Raw genomic sequence first — 22,099 nt, forward strand, 5'->3', positions numbered from 1 at the left:
AGTCATACCAGGACCTCCATGGGGATGTAAACGCCTGAACCACACCAGTTACTGGGACATACACAAGTGTGCAAAGAAAAACTGACACACAGGTGCTGGTGTACACACACACGCACGCGCGCACACACATAGTTATAAGACGTGGTTTGATAAAGCTCATAGAGCAAGGAGAGGACCTAGTAGCAATCAGTGAAAAGGCGGGGCCAGGAGCTATGACTCGACCCCTGCAACAACAAATAGGTGAGTACATAGACACATATTCATTAATTAGTTATTTTTACCTATCAGTCACGTAGTTAAGAAAAGTTATCAAGATGATATTCTCATTATTACGATAAGCGCTAAACCACTATGAGTCATTTAACTCTACATTTGGGGAAGATTACGTGTGTGCAGAAAACAATATATATTTACAGTCTTCGTTTAATGCTAATACATGTATAAATACGCTGTGGGTTCTGCCGTTTTGAACCCACGTATTTACACATTTTGTGTGTTGTCAAGTTTAAATTTGAGAGTACTTATCTAATGAGTTGGTTTTGTCTACAGTATCCTGATTATTTTTTATCATTACTGAGTATGACGACAAAAAGTTTTGATCAGTATAATTGCTTGTGGGCGGGACTGAATCCAGATGTACGATAGTATATATCTTTTAACTTTCTGGGAAGTACAAACATCTGACTGACGCTGCCAACATGACGAGCGTCCTTACGGGTGTGGCAAAACAAGGTATCCTGGACGATAAGTGACTTGCTCGCTATCAGAAGGTTATCAGTAAACTTTATCACAATCCGCTAGAACAACAAAGCCAACAGTCGATAATTTCATTCACGACACGTTTGAGGAAGTGACTTTCTCGCCAGTGTAAATAAATTGAGGTAAATTTAAAGATGTTAATACTGCCGACGAATTTCATAACTAATTTATTCGCATGTTGTACGATGCAGTGTATTAATGGTTTATCTGGAGATAGTTCCGGGGGTCAACGCCCCCGCGGCCCGGTCTGTGACCAGGCCTCCTTAGGTCAGTGTCCCAGGATGCGACCCACACCAGTCGACTAACACCCAGGTACCCATTTTACTGATGGGGAACATAGACAACAGGTGGAAAGAAACACGTCCAATGTTTCTACTCTGGCTGGGAATCGAACCCAGGCCCTCACCGTGTGAAGCGAGAGCGTTAACCACCAGGCCACCAGAGCCTGGTGATGAAAAAATAGAGAGAGCAGTCTGGGAAGTAGAGGAATGTAGATGGTGAAAGGAGAATAAATTTCAAGCTCAGAGAAACGACTAACTGAGGATGATTACAATGTTTGAGCCGAATGTAGGAATGGAAGGGATTAAGACAGAAATCAGGTGAGAAGAGTGTAAATATAGTTGGTTAGTTTGCTCGATGTATGTAAGAAAGATTCCAATGGGTTTGCTGCAAGCGAAGATCTTTCGTTTATAACAAAGTAGTATAAAAGGGAGTGTAAGAAGAACACAATAAATCTCATAAATATGCCATATAAAGATTCTCTCATCAGTGAAATATACAATTGTTTACAATAATGGGTTACACGGAAACTAGGAATATTTGGTCACAGAGATTCTTTAGATACAATCTAGAAGTTGACATCACAGTTAGGGACGCCTGCTAACATTACTAGTGATATGAGACTCTTGTTGTAACCTTCGTGGTCCACTGGAGGATTAACACATGTTAGAGTTATACTTCGGCTTCGAATCCTGTCTGTTTATATTTAAACACACACACACTTTATAATATATATAATATATATATATATATATATATATATATATATATATATATGCATGCAAAACAACCACTCTGAAAGAATAGAGAGATTCCAAGCGCTTTCGTGACTACTCACATTATCAAGGAACTGTTTACTGTGATCTTATTGCATATATATATATATATATATATATATATATATATATATATATATATATATATATATATATATATATATATATAGGTTGGTAGACAGCAACCACCCAGGGAAGTACTACCGTCCTGCCAGATGACTGTGAAACAGAAACCTGCAACTGTTTTGCATGATGGTAGGATTGCTGGTTTCTTTTTCTTTTTCTGTCTCATAAACACGCTAGATAACAGGGATATCTTGCTACTCCTACTTACACTTTAGTCACACTTCACAGACACGCACATGCATATACATATATATATATATACATACATCTAGGTTTTTCTCCTTTTTCTAAATAGCTCTTGTTCTTCTTTATTTCTTCTATTGTCCATGGGGAAGTGGAAAAGAACCTTTCCTCCGTAAGCCATGCGTGTCGTATGAGGCGACTAAAATGCCGGGAGCAATGGGCTAGTAACCCCTTCTCCTGTAGACATTTACTAAAAAAGAGAAGAAAAAAAACTTTATAAAACTGGGATGCTTGAATGTGCGTGGATGTAGTGTGGATGACAACTGATGATTGCTGATGTTATGAATGAAAAGAAGTTGGATGTCCTGGCCCTAAGCGAAACAAAGCTGAAGGGGGTAGGGGAGTTTCGGTGGTGGAAATAAATGGGATTAAATCTGGAGTATCTGAGAGAGTTAGAGCAAAGGAAGGGGTAGCAGTAATGTTGAAGGATCAGTTATGGAAGGAGAAAAGAGAATATGAATGTGTAAATTCAAGAATTATGTGGATTAAAGTAAAGGTTGGATGCGAAAAGTGGGTCATAATAAGCGTGTATGCACCTGGAGAAGAGAGGAATGTAGAGGGGAGAGAGAGATTTTGGGAGATGTTAAGTGAATGTATAGGAGCCTTTGAACCAAGTGAGAGAGTAATTGTGGTAGGGGACCTGAATGCTAAAGTAGGAGAAACTTTTAGAGAGGGTGTGGTAGGTAAGTTTGGGGTGCCAGGTGTAAATGATAATGGGAGCCCTTTGATTGAACTTTGTATAGAAAGGGGTTTAGTTATTGGTAATACATATTTTAAGAAAGAGGATAAATAAGTATACAAGATATGATGTAGGGCGAAATGACAGTAGTTTGTTGGATTATGTACTGGTAGATAAAAAACTGTTGAGTAGACTTCAGGATGTACATGTTTATAGAGGGGCCACAGATATATCAGATCACTTTCTAGATGTAGCTACACTGAGAGTAATAGGTAGTTGGGATACAAGGAGAATAGAAGCATCAAGGAAAAGGGAGGTGAAGGTTTATAAACTAAAAGAGGAGGCAGTTAGGGTAAGATATAAACAGCTATTGGAGGATAGATGGGCTAATGAGAGCATAGGAAATGGGGTCGAAGAGGTATGGGGTAGGTTTAAAAATGTAGTGTTGGAGTGTTCAGCAGAAGTTTGTGGTTACAGGAAAGTGGGTGCGGGAGGGAAGAGGAGCAATTCGTGGAATGATGATGTAAAGAGAGCAGTAAGGGAGAAAAAGTTAGCATACGAGAAGTTTTTATGAAGTAGAAGTGATGCAAGGAGGGAAGAGTATGTGGAGAAAAAGAGAGAGGTTAAGAGAGTGGTGAAGCAATGTAAAAAGAGAGCAAATGAGAGAGTGGGTGAGATGTTATCAACAAATTTTGTTGAAAATAAGAAAAAGTTTTGGAGTGAGATTAACAAGTTAAGGAACCCTAGAGAACAAATGGATTTTGTCAGTTAAAAATAGGAGAGGAGAGTTATTAAATGGAGAGTTAGAGGTATTGGGAAGATGGAGGGAATATTTTGAGGAATTGTTAAATGTTGATGAAGATAGGGAAGCTGTGATTTCGTGTATAGGGCAAGGAGGAATAACATCTTGTAGGAGTGAGGAAGAGCCAGTTGTGAGTGTGGGGGAAGTTCGTGAGGCAGTAGGTAAAATGAAAGGGGGTAACGCAGCCGTGATTGATGGGATAAAGATAGACATGTTAAAAGCAGGTGGGGATATAGTTTTGGAGTGGTTGGTGCAATTATTTAAAAACGTATGGAAGAGGGTAAGGTACCTAGGGATTGGCAGAGAGCATGCATAGTTCCTTTGTATAAAGGCAAAGGGGACAAAAGAGAGTGCAAAAATTATAGGGGGATACGTCTGTTGAGTATACCTGGTAAAGTGTATGGTAGTTATTATTGAAAGAATTAAGAGTAAGACGGAGAATAGGATAGCAGATGAACAAGGAGGCTTTAGGAAAGGTAGGGGGTGTGTGGACCAGGTGTTTACAGTGAAACATATAAGTGAACAGTATTTAGATAAGGCTAAAGAGGTCTTTGTGGCATTTATGGATTTGGAAAAGGCGTATGACAGGGTGGATAGGGGGGCAATGTGGCAGATGTTGCAGGTGTATGGTGTAGGAGGTAGGTTACTGAAAGCAGTGAAGAGTTTTTACGAGGATAGTGAGGCTCAAGTTAGAGTACATAGGAAAGAGGGAAATTATTTCCCAGTAAAAGTAGGCCTTAGACAAGGATGTGTGATGTCACCGTGGTTGTTTAATATATTTATAGATGGGGTTGTAAGAGAAGTAAATGCGAGGGTCTTTGCAAGAGGCATGGAGTTAAAAGAAAAAGAATCACACATAAAGTGGGAGTTGTCACAGTTGCTCTTTGCTGATGACACTGTGCTCTTGGAAGATTCTGAAGAGAAGTTGCGGAGATTGGTGGATGAATTTGGTAGGTTGTGCAAAAGAAAATTAAAAGTGAATACAGGAAAGAGTAAGGTTATGAGGATAAAAAGATTAGGTGATGAAAGATTGGATATCAGATAGGAGGGAGAGAGTATGGAGGAGGTGAATGTATTCAGATATTTGGGAGTGGACGTGTCAGCGGATGGGTCTATGAATGATGAGGTGAATCATAGAATTGATGAGGGGAAAAGGGTGAGTGGTGCACTTAGGAGTCTGTGGAGACAAAGAACTTTGTCCTTGGAGGCAAAGAGGGGAATGTATGAGAGTATAGTTTTACCAACGCTCTCATATGGGTGTGAAGCATGGGTGATGAATGTTGCAGCGAGGAGAAGGCTGGAGGCAGTGGAGATGTCATGTCTGAGGGCAATGTGTGGTGTGAATATAATGCAGAGAATTCGTAGTTTGGAAGTTAGGAGGTGCAGGATTACCAAAACTGTTGTCCAGAGGGCTGGGGAAGGGTTGTTGAGGTGGTTCGGACATGTAGAGAGAATGGAGCTAAACAGAGTGACTTCAAGAGTGTATCAGTCTGTAGTGGAAGGAAGGCGGGGTAGGGGTCGGCCTAGGAAAGGTTGGAGGGAGGGGGTAAAGGAGGTTTTGTGTGCGAGGGGCTTGGACTTCCAGCAGGCATGCTTGAGCGTGTTTGATAGGAGTGAATGGAGACAAATGGTTTTTAATTCTTGACGTGCTGTTGGAGTGTGAGCAAAGTAACATTTATGAAGGGATTCAGGGAAACCGGCAGGCCGGACTTGAGTCCTGGAGATGGGAAGTACAGTGCCTGCACTCTGAAGGAGGGGTGTTAATGTTGCAGTTTAAAAACTGTAGTGTAAAGCACCCTTCTGGCAAGACAGTGATGGAGTGAATGATGGTGAAAGTTTTTCTTTTTCGGGCAAGACAGTGATGGAGTGAATGATGGTGAAAGTTTTTCTTTTTCGGGCCACCCTGCCTTGGTGGGAATCGGCCAGTGTGATTATATAATATATATATATATATATATATATATATATATATATATATATATAGAATATCTATATATATATATATATATATATATATATATATATATATATATATATATATATAATGTGTAATGTAATATGCAAGACAAGCCACGGAGGGTGGAAATTTTTAGCTCAAGTACTTTCACACTTCTCAGTGCGTCATCAGGAGCTATGCAATGTTGCAAGACTGCAACTGAAGGAGTGAGGGGAAGTTCTTCTCAGAACAGCGCAGTGTGAGTCTATCTAATTATATAATATATATATATAATATATATATATATATATATATATATATATATATATATATATATATATATATATATATATATATATATAAATATATATAATATATATATATATATATATATTATAGTTGAGAAATGGTTTACCAACTAAGGTTAAAGTTTAAATATAGGGGGAACTTAGCTTGGTAAAACAGTTCTTCACTTGCACAGGTGCCCCTGCAGGCGAGGTCTTGAGAAGTCATAACCACCTCGCAATGGGCTGAAATAGAGTACATTATGTATGATTATAAATTATCCCTAGGGGATGTTGTGAGCATATATCAGACACTGATTGTTGACAACACTTGTGTGGACTCAAAGGTCCACTTATCACCGGGATTTATGATAAGTGACTAACTCGCAACTTTATACTCAACTATGCAGTCAATATTAGTACATCACGAGTTGGCACACTTACCTGGGTATATGTATCTGACCCGTAGTTATGCCCGGATATCCGATGTCTTGATTGAAGAATAGTGTTCTTTGAAGAATGTCGCACTACACTCTGTTGGATCGCAACATTCATTGTTTCACTGTGCATTAATAATTGTTCGCACCATAATGTCACTAAAGAATCTGATCACACTTCTCTGTAAGTGTTTATTGAGATTGTTTTGTGCAAAACGCGTGGAACATTGTTCTTTGTTGGTTATCCCTGCACGTTAATGTCTCTCTCAGTCGAGTCAAAAGTAATCTGACCTCACAGCCTTCTACGCCACTGCAATGCCCCTAGAACATAAAGGAAAAGCTAACCTAGTAATTTTTGCTTCCTTGCCAAACTTCCTCCATGAAGCAAAGCAGAATGCTTGATTCTTGCTGTCTTAAGCATAGACAACAATGTTCACTATCTTTCCCATGGTAATAAAGTGGAAGCAGGATTTTCCTTAATTGTCCTGCAAAGATAAGAGATGGACTGTCTCTTATTAAACTACACTTTCCAACACTGGACTCTTGCAAGGAGCGAGGGTCGCTTGACCACGTCGCATACTTGTATTGCATCTGGGGTCAATTACTTGCTGTAGCAGTAAACAAGATGTTTGCCCCTTCTGAGAGGGCTGGGCTCCTCAGGGCTGAAGGGGGCTAATACCCCCCTCCTGGAAGGGGGTATATATATATATATATATATATATATATATATATATATATATATATATATATATATATATATATATATATATATATATATATATATAATTTGCAAAAAATAATAAATAAGCTATGCAAGATGCAGAAAAACCACAGGTGGAGTTGAAAGATAGTTCTAGGCCTTTCTTGTTTCAATCAACACATCAGGAGATTGCAATGTTGCAGGAAAAAGGATAAAATCCGAGCAAACTCGTCAGAAACACTCATTGTGAATGTGTTTGCTGGGATCTTATCCTTCCTGCAGCATTGCAAGCTTCAGAAATAATTTTGAATAGTTAACAGAACTGCAGCTTGGCCATGACTCGATCCTGCATTCCCATGCCCAGCCCTGTGTAAAGTGAACGAAGAATGCTATCCACTGGACCACCATCCTTAAACACCAGGCGCTCAGCAGTACTGAGCGTGTTATCCTGATGTAAGGACATTCGTGGTCGTGGAGCCTCAGAGACTAATTTCAGTCTCATTCAGTTTGGTGTACCATCTTTCATGAACAGTCTTCACGAGATTTCATTGATATACAGATTGCTCGTGAAAGCTGGTACACCAAACTGAATGAGGGTGAAATTAATCTCTGAGGCTTCACGACCACGAATGTCCTTGTGCCTACCTAACCTTATTATTACTTTCATGGGGCAGAGTTAAGCCCGTCACGGACATAGAGCCCCTGGTTGAAGTGAAGGGATTCAGACTCGATTCAAGGAATTGGAACACAGGTCCAGTTCCTTAGGTCAAAGCCCTTTACCAGAAATCTCCCACTTCTGTAGCTAGGTTGATAGAGCACTCATCTCGCATACTGAGGGTCCCTGGTTCGATCCCCGGCTTGAGTGGAAACCTTAGCTTAGACACATTTCCCTACACCTGCTGTCTCTGTTCACCTAGATGTAAGTAGGTAAGATAAGATTTGTTTTCATTTTCAACCTAGAGGGTTAGCCGCCCAGTATAACCCTGTCTTATTTCCATTCTGGTCCTCCAGTTTTATCCCCCAGGATGCTACCCTCTACAGACAACTAACACCCAGGCACCTACTTACTGCTAGGTGAACAGGTGCAGCAAATGTAATGAAACATGCCCAACATTTCCACCGCCTAAATAGTCGACAGACATCCACTTGGACGTTTGTCGACTATTTAGGTGGCCCCGCGGCCTGGTGTGCTACAGCTCTCGCTTCACACGGCGAGTGTCCGGGTTCGATTACCGTCGAGGGTAGAAACATTGGACGTGTTTCCTTACACCGATTGTCTATGTTCTCCATCAGTAAAATGGGTACCTGGGTGTTAGCGGACTGGTATGGGTCGCATCCTGGAACAAAATTAACCTAATTTGCTCGAAGTGCTCTGCCTAACAAGCGACTTTCTATGTAGTAGTATGTCATTGATTTCATTTAGGCCTGTATACTTTGTACATGTGCTTGTAGAAATGAAGATATTTCTGGTGGATAACGCTCTCGCTTCACACGGCGAGGGCCTGGGTTCGATTCCCAACCAGAGTAGAAACATTGAGTGTATTTCATTCCACCTGTTGCTTATGTTCCCCATCAGTAAGATGGGTACCTGGGTGTTAGTCGACTGGTGCGGGTCGCAGCCTGGGACACTGACCTAATTTGCCCGAAATGCTGAGCATAACAAGGGACTTTCTATATATTAGTATGTCATTGATGCCAGCTATGATCCGTATACCTTGTACGTGTACTTGTAGTAAATAAAGATATTATTATTATTATTATGGGTCACTTCCTGGGGGACAAGATTAAAAGACCACAATGGAAATAAGACAGTCTTAAATGACGCATTGACTTTATTGGGTTATCCTGGTTGGCTAACCCTTTGGGTTGAACAACCGAAGTCTTTTCCTATCCTTGGAGAGGAATACTACTCTCGGTAAGTTCTTCCATATACAGGAACACATAAATATAGTTACATATACACAGTTTTTAACATGTATTGATACAGTGCCTAAAGAGAAGGAAAGCTCAGCATTTAATACAGACTCTTAAGAAGCCATATAAATCCAGTAATCGTATAAATATACAAAATAAACTCTTTTTAATATTCACAAAACCACAAAGATATAAATAGGTAAGTTTACCCGGAAATTTAGTTTTCGTTGACGAGAGTTGCTCTACCTGGCAATATTCATGCTTTAAGGGGGGACGTCACTATATTTAAGATGAAATATCAGTAAGTTTATTCAGGTATACATAAATACAGTTACATAAATTATCATACACAACAGCATGTGTTTAGAGAACTTAGGATAACCCAAAAAAGTCAGAGATAATATAGGATTTTTTTTTTTTCGGATTTTTAACCCCCGGAGGATTAACCACCCAAGGTAGCCCAAAAAAGCCAGCGCGTCATTGGGATCTTCAATCTTGTCCCCCAGGATGCGACCCACACCAGTAGACTAACACCCAAGTACCTACTTGCTTGCCGGGTGAACGGGACAACAGGTAATAAAAAGGACCCCAATGGCAATAAGTCACTCTGTCTGACTCTTTTGGGGTATCCTAGCTTCTTTACACATATGCTGCTATCTATGACAATGTAACTGGATAAACTTATTCGGAAACACACCCAATGTTCGCACCGTTGCCGGGGATTGAACCACGGACACTCGGCATGTGAATCAAGAGCTTTGCCTTCCACGCCACAGTAGGCAGAAATATATTTAACATAATACAATGGCCTAAGTCAAGGAGTTAATTCTGTTACGTGAGCCTCTCGTACCCCATTCATAATGTATTGTTTAAGCTGCTCTATAATACAAGTAAGGAAGGTTTGTTCATGGATGGATTGTAAAGGACCTGCCAAGTATGGGCCAACAGGCCTGCTGCAGTGTTCCTCCTTTCTTATGTTCTTATGTTCTTAAATGGAATACCTTACCGACAAGATAAAGAATAAGACACATTTGCAAAATTCTTCGATACTCCAGTCCATAGATGATAGGTGAAGCCCCTTGTAATTTGCAAAGCAAAGGTCTGGGATTGTTACTGAATTATCTCTACTATCATACTTCCAATCGCTACTAAACGTAACTGATTTTTGGTCGCTTGCATCTAGTTCCTCTGTTATCTCTAGATTATTAATAAGGGTATCCTTCTTAGCCAGAACTAAATCGAACAGGTTATTTCCCCTCATTGGTTGTGTCACAGACTGCTCCAAAAAACAATCTTGAACTTCCTCCAGGAAGTCGTTTGACTCAGATGCTTAGTCACTGAATTCCACTTAGAATTGCTAAGTTATCGTGCCTTGTGACCTTAACAATTTCTTCCCAAAGTAATCTCCTTTGGTCCTTATCTAAGTGTAGGGGACGGTAAATCACCTCTAAAATTAATTTTTCATGGCTTTCCGAAAATTCTACCCAGACAGACTGTGTGTTTTGGTTAACTGGCTGTTTTTATTCGGCAATTTATATGTTCTTTAATATATAGTGCCACCCTGTCATCCTTCCCGTTATTGTTATCAATGTGGAATAATTTAAAACCCTGAATGTGACATTCAGCAGGCATGTCACGATTCGCCATGTTAAACCCCCTCTCAGTTATGGCAAATACGTCAGTGTTACCCGGTCTTGCAACTAATCTCAACCCGTCCATCTTGTTTCTAAGTCTATGACTATTTGTATAATATATATATATATATATATATATATATATATATATATATATATATATATATATATATATATATATATATATATATATAGAAACCCTTTCGTTTCTTTTCCTCCCTTTCATTCCGGCTCCTCCAGTGTATTACTTCCCATATCACCTAGTACCACTCGTTTTCCAATATTTACCAATAACTCTACCTCATTCTGCCTATAACTGGTTTCCCTAAAACTTACAAAATTGCTACACTGAGAATTCATCCTGCCTAATTCTACTGCATCGTATTTGTGTTTTTCCTTCCCCCAAAACTCATACAACTATTTTTAATTTTAAGTCCACAACACTGGCCAGTATCCCCACCCCAGACCTAGAAAAGTGAATCCCATCCATGGCACACATGTCATTTCAGCCACAAAAGAGGTCTCGGTTGTCTATAAATGGTACTGCAATGTCCTTACAGTATTTGTCTGGCTAGGAACTGGCACCAATTATCCTAGACAACCATTCATTTCCAACTCTTCTCATCAAAACGCTACATACCACAGGGTGGCTTCCTTCCTAATTGTCTGTCGCCGACCTATACCTGTTAATCAGGTCCTCGCACCTACGTCTACCTACAGGGTTGCCTCGTGTACTTAGGTAATAAGATTGCTCCCATTACCCTTCATAATGTTGTCAAGACGGCTAACAATATCCTCCATCCTGGCCCCAGGAAAACGCGCGCACTGCCTCCTTTTCCTATCTCTAAGAGAAAAGACCCTATCCATAAATTTAACTTGAGTGTCACAAACTAAAACAATGTTTTTACCGCCACTGACTGTACTGGTCGTGACGTTCTCGACGGCCTTCTCTGAGAGGCTCTTTATTGGGATGGTTTTCGTTGGGACAGTCTTTGTTGAGATGGTCTTCGCTGGGGTGTCTAGGGTCGCCAACACACACTCATTTGTCAACACTGAGAACGAATTGCTGGTCATGTCAGCAGTCTCCTTCAGCTTCGTTTCTTCGGTTCCAAAGAGCTTCCAGTCGTTGGTCTGATCATTGACACAGCTGTTTTCCATGAAGTTGTTCGGGGGATAATCCTTGAACATACCCTTCAGACGTTGAATCTCTCTTGTAGCTGCCATTAACTCTTCTTTAAGCTAAAGATATAGCTGCTTATAGTCGAGGGAAGCCATTATCACAATCTCAGTAAGCTAAGAACGGAGAGCACTCTAGATAAGTCTTTACGGGAGCGAGTTTCACGTCACCATTCAAGGTCTTAAATGGTGTAACAATAACCGTTTGTTAGTGATCTCACCAAGTTATAAGCATTGGTTGCAGCTTTTACAGAGATCAGCGGGAAAGACTACGTTGAGAGGGAAATATAACTGTATACAATCTACTTAGATACAACCGGAAAACAGGCAACAAATGGGAGAATATTGACGATAGCAAATAAATGAGCGATATACGAAAGCCACAAAATTACTGTGTTAAGTGAGCCAATAACCAATCCTAATATTGATGATTCAACTGAGTTTTTCACGAAAGACACTCATAAAGCTGCCGACATCTCCACTTGATTTTGAAAAAAAGACACTGAAAAATGAGCTACACGTGTCTACCTCTACCGAGAAATGTAAGAAACCACGATATCGTGCCGTAAATGTTTTATAACAATAATCTTTATTTCTACAAGTACATGGTACAACTTACACGGACCATGACTGGCATCCATGACATACTGTATAGAAAGCCTTCTGTTATGTGTAGCATTTCGGGCAAATAAGGTTTGTGAGGGAAAAGTGGGTTGTAAGTGGGGTTAGGGTTCAGGCAACCAGGAACCTTTAGCGAGTTACGTCGCGCACACCCCCCTCCTCTAGTGGGCTGGGGCGAAACTCGAGTTCCTGGTGTCTGATTTGTTTCAATTTCTACTCCTACTGGAAATAAATGGTATAAAATACCGACACAATGGAAATATAAACACATATGCAGTATAATGTGACTTGAAAAAGCCCACTGTGTGGGCGAAACGTAGTCAATAAAGGATCACATTATACTGCATATGTGTTTATATTTCTACTCCTACTACCTGGTCCCCTCAAGGAAGGTTCCTTGATGTTGGTGAGGGGCTCTTGATTTAGGGAATTGGATCTGTGCTCCAGTTCCCCGAATTAAGCCTGAATGCCTTCCACATCCCCCCCCCAGGCGCTGTATAATCCTCCGGGTTTAGCGCTTCCCCCTTGATTATAATAATAATAATCCTACTACCTGGTGTGGGTTGAAGTTTGAAGAGTCACTTCACCTCCACTCTTCTCCTGATCATATAAGGTGATCTACCAGGAGTATTACTGTTCGTTGCTTTCTTTTGTTTGCTGGTTACCAGTAATGATTTTGGCATTTACCACTCTTTTTCGTTCTTAAATAGTTATATTATCATAACCATTGGTAACCAGTTTATTTTTTCTTGTTACCAGCTCTGTTCCTAGCGTGGTCATCCAGGGTAGACGCCAGATAAAGGAGCAAGATACTTGTTAATGGGACTAATTAACGTTGGTCGACTACTATTGGCCCTTATTTATCCTACTTGTGGTGCTCTAACCAAGTGGTAGAAGAGATTCCAAAACATCGGACTGTTACCATCCGCCCAGGATAACCTTCATCATCTTTAAAATTAGAGATCTGTCCAGGGCCTTACCTACTCCTGCCCAACTACAGCACCAGAACCAAAGGCCATTTTTATTATATTTAAATTTTAAGTAAAATCCTCAAGTCATTCTTATTTTTCCTAGCCGTTTAGTTATTTATTTTTCCATTACTTTTTTGTTCAGATGGAAAGCGTTCGACTGACAAGGTTAAGTCTCCAGGATGCGACCCATACTCTAGTATGGGTCGCAAATGTTTCCACTGGTACCCGGGAGTGAGCTGTGTGTGCTACCAACCGATCTACGGGACAACCTGGAGGAGAGAGAACACCGGAATCATCTCGCAACTCTTATAATCTCCCATAAAGTAATTACAAAAAAGTACAAGCCAATAGCGTCTTCAAACCCTTTCTCTGAGAGGATTTTAAGAAGCAAGACTGCGAATATCACAACAGCTGCACAGCAATGGATAGCAAAGACCAAGAACGGATCACCAGTGCCTCTCGTATCTTAGGATCATTGCGACATCTCGGATACATGGAAAGGCAAGCAAAGGGCAGATGTAAGGTACACGAGCTTTGCAACAACAGTTGGCAAGGTCAAATTTCGTGCTAACGGAATAACTGAAAAAATGGGGAAGATGGATATTTAATCTCTCGGCAAAGACAACCCAAAGAGTAGCAGTAGCCAGAATAAAATAGAGGGTTGTAAAGTTCTCGAATACTTTGATGAAATTCGCTGCTCCTTTCTGACAGACCTAAAGAACTAACAAATATTCTTCCCTCTTCACTATTTTTCTGCATATTAGAGATCACAGCCATTCTTTTTAAGTTTGTCCTCTGTCCATATTATCTATCCTTCGGCAGCCTTTATCCACAATATTCCTAACACGAATCTTAGTCCCGGTTCTGCAATCTTCGGAACATAACAAACCTAACATAATAGTATTCTTTTCACCTTTTCTTCTACATAACCAGTTTCCTGGTACTGCCTTTTCGTGATTTGTCATGTCATTCTCCTTACTGTTGACCTGGCTTGTCTCCTGGTTATTCTTTACTTTCCTCCCTCTGTTGTGAAATTGTAATAATGCATCATGGTCTGAAACATCATGTGACCGAATACGAGAGTCTTCCTACAACACACAACTCGGCCTGGGGATAGGCTTGTTTTGTACTTGTTAAGTCAATCAAGGTGTTGCTGTTGGTGGCCACATATAGTTTCGGCACTCTGCCGAGGTAGTGATCCAGCTTTCGTTTGAAGCCCTTTGCACTTGTCCCTGCTGTATTTTTGATATCTACTGCATATGCCGAATAGTCTAAGAAAGGGAGCCATAGGCTCTCTTCCTTAGACTACTGGAAGCTTATAGCTCCCTTTTTTCTCACTGGATTTACTTTACAATATTTTTTACTCTTGTTCATTTTTATGGCAGGTTTGGAACCAGATTCTCCAGCAACTTACTTATCTTGTATTTCGCTTCATTTAGGAGTCCACATCAGTTTAAATGTTTTACGTGTTTTGTGTGCAATAAATGATCTTAAGATCTGTTCCATGTCTCATCTCTCTCTTGCCTCTAATGTAGCCGTTAATACAGGACAATAGCCAAGGAGAGAGAGAATGAGTAATTTGAGTAGCGTCATCATTTACAATATTTTTATAGTTTTGAATGATTTCATTATTCTAGTTTTTGCAACATTTGCCTTGTGTTCTCGAAATAAAATGTCAGCTTCCATTATCACTCAGGTTCTTCACGTTTTTCTCTTTCTATTTAGGGGATCTCCTGTGTTTTGTATACTGTGCCCCGTCCGATATATTTTTTTTTTTTTTTTTTTACCATTTCTGAGCAGTTTGAATTCGTCACTACTGAACACCACACAATTTTCTACTGTCCACTGAAAAAAAACTTTTTTTTTTTTCATCTTGACCGTGTCTGCTACTAGGATGAATTTCATGCTTACTAACTCGTGTCGTCCACAGTTCACAATTTGAAGCTGTGGGGTATTTTTATATTCTTATAGCCTAGCCTACATTTTACTTTATTTTTTTGAGTAAAATTTATCAAAATTTAATACCTCTTTACCATCCTTATTATAACGATTGATTTAATTTTATCTACTATCACTCCATGAGTGCATTTGTTACATGCCTTAGCGAAATTCGAATAGACTCCATCAGTATTTCGAATTTCTTCCAATGTTTCCGTAATGTTATTGTAATGTTTCAGCAGCTCTGAAAACCATGATCTTCCCTCTCTAAATCCATATTGGTTCAGGATGAGTTCAGGTATTTTCAGTGAATTTCAGAATTGACGTCTCTTAACCCGTTCAATTTGTGATGTTAGTGTTACTGAACTGTATTTTTTTTCCAAGCGCTCTGATGCCTTTTTTCTTTGTGCAAGGAAACAATGTCTGCCTTTTTATAAGACGGGTATTTTACCTACAGCTACACTCTTCTTCTCAGAGATTATTCATTGCTCCCGCTAGAGGCATTTTGCAATTATTTTCTATTCGTTTTTTTTTTTTGGGGGGGGGGAGATTATTGCTTTTGTCAGATTTGTTGGGCAGCTAGAAGTAAAGATAAAATGGGCATCCTCTAGCCTAGCCCCTATCAGTGGTCTGCTGAACATCGATTCTTACCAGTGTTTCAACATTTCGTTTATTATTTTCTCGTCATCAATGTACCAACTTTCTTTGAGTAATGAGCCAATTCTACGAGACCTCGTCCTTGTAGAATTTTTTCTCACTTTCGTGGTTGGCTTTTTCCTCTTCCTACTTCCGTCTGGTGTGAATGTCTAAGATTCTGTTCAATATCGGAAATCAATTAACAAATTAATTCGTTGTAAAATAATCTCATTTTTTTAAGCAATTCAGAAAACCTTTTTCTTTTACACGTTCTTCGAAGTTCTCGTTCTGTAGTGACGGTAAATCTCCAAGTGAAACGTACTGTATACTGACTTTGTAAGCCTCTGTAGTCAACTCTTTCAGGTCAAATAACTCTAGTTTGAATTAATTTTAATGGTTCGAGCCAATTACTTCATCTGTAAAGCGCAGCAGCTTCTCTTCTCTGAAACTAATTCAAATTTGTCCCAGAAATTTGCAAAGTCAAGAAATTATTGCAAAATCTTCAGCGCAATCCAGAATTTTACTTACTGACCAGTATAATATGCCTAAAAAATAAGGTAAAGGTTATTTTATGTTACTTCATCCTATATTATTTAATAAATGAGTAATTAAAAAATATTCACATACATACTTTAGCTTTATTCCAAAGCTTAACAATTTGATTTGCTTAATCTAGCAATTTGTTTTTTTCATGCCTCGTAACTGGATACTAATTATAACTTAAATATAATTCTGGAATTAAATATAATTCTGGAAGTTTTTGTAATCAGGTTTAATTCATTATTTTTTGCGATAAATTTATTAAATTATCTCTTATTTATTTGTATTACTTATTCCTTTGCTATGTCTGGGTATCAATTACAAACTAATGTTACTAATTTACAATGACGTAATTTTCATAGTATCCACGTAAATGAAAAGACTAATAGCGAATATTGGCTTACATAAAGGAACATGAAGCTGCGTGAAGCTGAACTAATGCAGTTCAATAGAAACGTTAAAGAACACTAAACATGACTCACGAAATCGTAATGACATGATTGCAAACAAACCATTCTACGGGCGGGAATAGAACCAGCGGCTAACGCGTCGGTCTGGAGTTTTGTGACTCTGATCGCGGGTTCTAACCCCGCTCGTGGTATGGTTTAACACTGAACATGATTTAATATTAGTTATACATTTCTAATTTACATAAAATTACCCTTAAAATATAATAATGTGTAAGGTACCGTCATATACATTATCAATAGCTTAATACATGCGTCACAACCGACTATGTATCGTTGCTAAATTCGTTTATTCCAGCTCAATACAGGCATCTTATTTTGTATACAATCATTTTCAAGTCATGTAGAAATTAACGTTTAAAGGAATCACTAAGTAAGCTAATGTCCTCTCAAGTACCAAGTGTTGTAGAGGGTACTAGTAGAGAGCGCTCGCTTAGAATACCATCACCGGGTACCGGAAATCTTACAACTCTTCTGCTTATCAAGAAAAACGCTCTACGGTAACTGATAATCATTTTCCTTATTTTTTTTACAGGCTGAAATATTTACTAGCTTACGCCAGCAAATTTCTGGTAAGCAATGAAGATAAGCCGGAGTGGTGCTTCAGAGTCTTTGGTTACACACAAGTGAGCAGTATAGCTGGCGAGGATGAACCATCCCTGGGAGGAGATTCCCTTACGTCCAGACCAACAAATGGTTAGTACACAGCATTTATATTCATCCATTTGTCCCATTCAAACTACCCACATTTTACACTATTCTTTTTCTTAGTCGACTGGTGTGGGCCGCATCCTGGGGACAAATTTAAGCAAATTTTCCCGAAGTGCTCTGCATAAACAAGAGCTTTCAATAATATTATTTATTATTATTATTACTGTTGTTATACAATGTCTTTCAAAGCATTATTTTTTAACGTTCCCTGCAAATAGAAAATATACGTTCTCGAAGCTCGGTTGGTAGCGCACTCAGCTCACATATTGAGTATCCGTGGTTCGATCTCCGGTACGGGTGAAAAACAATGGGCGTGTTTCCTTATGACACCTGCTGTCCCTCTTTACCTAGCAGTAAGTAGGTACCTGGATGTTAGTCGACTGGTGTGGATCGCATGCTAGGGAACAAGATTAACCTATGTTGCCAGAAATGCTCTGCATAAAAATGTCCTTTCTATATAGTATGTCACTGATGTCAGCTATGGTCTGTATAGGTTGTACTTGTAGACGTAAAGTTTATTAATATCATTATTACAAATAAAAATAGTGTTGGCCAACCCAGGTAAGCTCAGATATATACGCTGATGTGGCAGGGGTGTGAGGATGGGTTGTTCCAAGGGAGGTTTTGGAGTTTCATTATTCAAGTCAGTTTTCTACGGTACTTTTAGTCTATTTCTTATATACAGTTGCTCGAATGAAGATCTATACATAACGAAGAGTAACTGATTTTACTCCAACTATTCTGTACTGTTTGCACTCTCCCCATGACTCTTCTCCCCATGACTCTTCTCCCCATGACTCTTCTCCCCATGACTCTTCTCCCCATGACTCTTCTCCCCATGACTCTTCTCCCCATGACTCTTCTCCCCATGACTCTTCTCCCCACGACTCTTCTCCCCATCACGCTTCTCTCCATCACACTTTTTCCTCCTCAAACTTCTTCCTCCTCAAACTTCTTCCCCTCACACTTCTCTCTCACACTTCTCCCCCCTCATACTTCACCCCTCACACTTCTCCCACACTTGTCCCCCTGTTACTTTTCCCTCTCACATTTTTTCCTCTCACACTTGTCCCTCTCACACTTCTCCGGCTCTTGCTTTGCTTCCCTTTCCTTTTCCTGCCTTGTTCTGATCCCTCTCACCTTCCTCAGTTAACTTTCTCACTCCCATTGCACGATATGACTTTCATAAATACGAGTTTTTCCATATAAGAAATATTGGTAACCATTGTATCTACTTTAATAATAATATTGTTGACGTTGCTTTTGTTTCTCGTCTCCTTCTAATTGGTCTCTTCTCGCTTCCATACTTTCTACGTATGGTTGTATTTCTTCTCTGCTACACTTACAAAACACGCCCACAACTACGTCTTCGTTCCGTACTCACGCCTACGTCTCTGATTCCAGAAATTCTCCACACCCGCCGCCCGAAGCCAGGATGACCTGCAATGGAAGGACGTGTGGTACCGTCTGGAGGAAGGTCGGGGCAGCATCAACTTAGCAAGCTTCGAGGAGCGCATCACCAGGACCCCAAACAATGCTCAGGCGATCCCACAAGCCCTCAGTTTGCTAAGGAAGGCAGACACTCAGCAGAAGGGCTACGTCACGTATGCTGAATTTAGAGACTTCGTACGTTTTCCGGTGTTACCTCTTTTGTTAGGAGATAACGGTAAACAGTTGTAAACTGTCCTCCTAAGACCTAAATCATGAAGTACTTAAACTTTACAGATTTAAGCTGATTTCTCTACAAATACTAGTTTACGTTAGGTTGATAAATGACCCTTATGTACTTGATACTTAAACTTAGTGAACCATCCATCTCTGTTTGCATTACCTGTTTATATCTATTTAGTTAATCTGTTAACCACAACATGCAATTTATGGCTGTTAACTGAGAAGACTTTCTACTCGGACATTACCCTCAACTGTATTCTGTGTTATAGTGATATACTTATCGGTATGTTTTACCACTAACATTCGTTTAGTTTGACACCCACCAACCAGTCTAAGCATTCGTTCAGTCATCTGTTGACTCCCCCATCTCGCGTTTATCCACCCACCTATCTCAATTTACCTATTCAGCTATCTACCAACTCACCCGTCCAGTTACCAGCCCACCTAATCATTCTTACCCACTCATCGAATACTATTACCATAATTTACGAACATGGAAATAAAAGAAGACCTTCATATTGTTTTATATCTAATAAACCCGTCTTCTCTATTGCTCCCGTTTTCTTTTCGAGCGCCAATACATTCTCTATATCCGTGTTGATTTTTCGTGAAATTTCGTTATTTTGCGTTTATCTGACTTTAAGATTTACAGAACCTGTTCCCTACCGGTCAAGAATATTTTAATCCCTAAAATTCGGACTAGTCAACTCTCAGAGTATGTATACTGAGGGATATTCATCTCTCAGTAGTTTGATATGTCATGATGTGCCAAATACAAATATGAGTATAAATCAACAAATAATTTTAACCTGACTTTTTAATATTTGTTTTAATTGCTTCCTATTTTTTAAATACTTTTAGATGCGCAGTATTATATTGCCTTTTATTTTATGGCTATGATAATTATTAGACAATGTTATTTATATTATTAAACTTTTAATATAGATTATTTAAACTAAAAATAATGGTAGGAATTAGGATTTTAGTAAGTGCTTGTTAATAGGATTTTATTTTTATTACTCTAAATTCGTTTACCAACCTAAACAGCTTGATTTAATAGGGAAACGAAAAAATAACTAAAATAGAGATAAAGAAAATGGGTTTACCTATAGACTTCAAGAACAAATGGGTTAGTTAAAAGCCAAGTGAGAGGTAATTGTAGTATATTACCGTATGTCTGAAGAGATTTCTTCCCGTCCAGCGGGTGGCCCAGCAACCGCAGCCAGACATGCCTGGCCCAGGGCCAGGCTGCGGAAGTAAAACTCGTTAAACCATAGGTTTATGTTGGTGTTTACATAGGTAATAGGAGAGAAAGTACGCTTAGTTTTAAGACATAGATAGGTATCGATAGTTCATAAGCCCTATCGTCTCGAGACTCGATATAAATGAAACCGAGAGCCTTAAGGTTGGGCGTTAGTGTGGTATTATTATTGCTGTTAATATTAATATTATTTATTATTATTATTATTATTATTATTACTATTATTATTATTATAGCAGTACCAGTAGACCTAACTCGTTTCTCTCCCCTCCTCAGTACAACAAACGTCTGCAAGAGAACTCATGGGAGCGAGGAGTGCTCACGAGGGTGGCCCTCGACGTCCAGGATTTTAGCCCGTCACCCGAGGAGGAGGTAAGAAGTATTGACAACAACAGCTCTTTCCTGTACTTTTGTAAAATATAAAACATTATAACGTTAAACAAGAATGTTAATAGATTACTTGGGTAATCATAGTCTTCAGAGTGAACAAACAGCTTTCACCAAGCTATTTGAGTATCTTCTAGGCGTCTTTTTGTATATCTTGTGACGAGTTTACATGTCCCATGAAGTGTAAGTACCGAGAGAAGCAATGCATGTAGAAGGGGAGAGGTGTATATCCCAGCATTTACACAGTGATAGGATACTTTAATTCCAATAGATAACATGAACCTTAATGACCCTCGCATGTTGACTGGCTTCAAGACCAATTAACCAGCTAAAATATTTAAGAACACATACACAGAAGTGTGTCTCTCAGTGTACATATGCTGTGAATTCACTTTGTGATTTAAAGGGTTTAGAAAACAGGCAAGTTGAAAAATGAGACGCTTGTGAAACGTTTTGGAACCTTTGTCGAGCAAACGTTTCGCCTGACAGTGGCTTCTTCAGTCCAGTACAGAGAAGTATGGTGGAAGATGAGGAGGAGTTTGAGGTAGTCAATCCCTGAGCCTGGAGTCAATGCATTCAGTCCATTAGTCTTCAGAAAAATCCAGCATATACTGGGAGAAGTGGCTTACAGCAGGTGAGTTGAAGCAAGAGGAGGCGGAGTCACGATTGGACAAATCCACTGGCTTCAACTCACCTGTCTGTAGTATATAAGCCCCTTCTCCGCGCATATGCTGCACTTTTATCAAGACTGATGGACTGAACATACCGACTCCAGACTAAGGGAATGATTACCTCAAACTCCTCCTCTACCGTTCTTGTCTGACTAGAGAACAGTTTCCAGAATAAATATATCCAAATGTTGCACAAGTGTCTTATTTATTTGTCGTTTTTTTTAACCATATATACAAAGTAGACAATATTGGCCATGTGCATAACAATAAGACTAATCATATCTCTGCAGTTTTTCAGTTAGTATGTCTCTGTCTCTTTCGACTGAAGGAAGACGAATTGTGATGTTAAATGGAGACGGAGGGCATAGAGGTATAAAATGGAAAGTACATTTTAAATATATGTTAAATATTATAGACGCAATGGAGTCGAAGATTTCACGCCTGGAAGAGGGAGGAATAGGCTGTGTTGAGAGGTAGGAA

The 22,099-nt window shown here is 39.4% G+C and overlaps 1 protein-coding gene across 5 annotated transcripts in view; it reads left to right on the top strand.

Moving 5' to 3' along the window:
- LOC128694484 (inactive rhomboid-related protein 2-like) overlaps positions 1-22,099 on the top strand; it is a 79,463-nt gene that overhangs the window by 46,672 nt on the left and 10,692 nt on the right. For 3 of the 5 annotated variants that reach the window (XM_070099898.1, XM_070099901.1, XM_053785003.2), the window contains exons 2-4: positions 17,454-17,614; positions 19,034-19,255; positions 20,838-20,933. In XM_070099898.1, coding sequence (XP_069955999.1) covers positions 17,567-17,614; positions 19,034-19,255; positions 20,838-20,933 — 366 coding nt within the window. In that variant the 5' untranslated portion in view covers positions 17,454-17,566. Of the gene's footprint in view, positions 1-37; positions 241-861; positions 882-17,453; positions 17,615-19,033; positions 19,256-20,837; positions 20,934-22,099 lie in introns of those variants that run through there. The other 2 variants (XM_070099899.1, XM_070099900.1) reach the window with 2 other exon arrangements.

The sequence above is a fragment of the Cherax quadricarinatus genome, chromosome 70 (assembly GCF_038502225.1).
Source record: "Cherax quadricarinatus isolate ZL_2023a chromosome 70, ASM3850222v1, whole genome shotgun sequence".
Lineage (NCBI taxonomy): Eukaryota > Metazoa > Arthropoda > Malacostraca > Decapoda > Parastacidae > Cherax > Cherax quadricarinatus.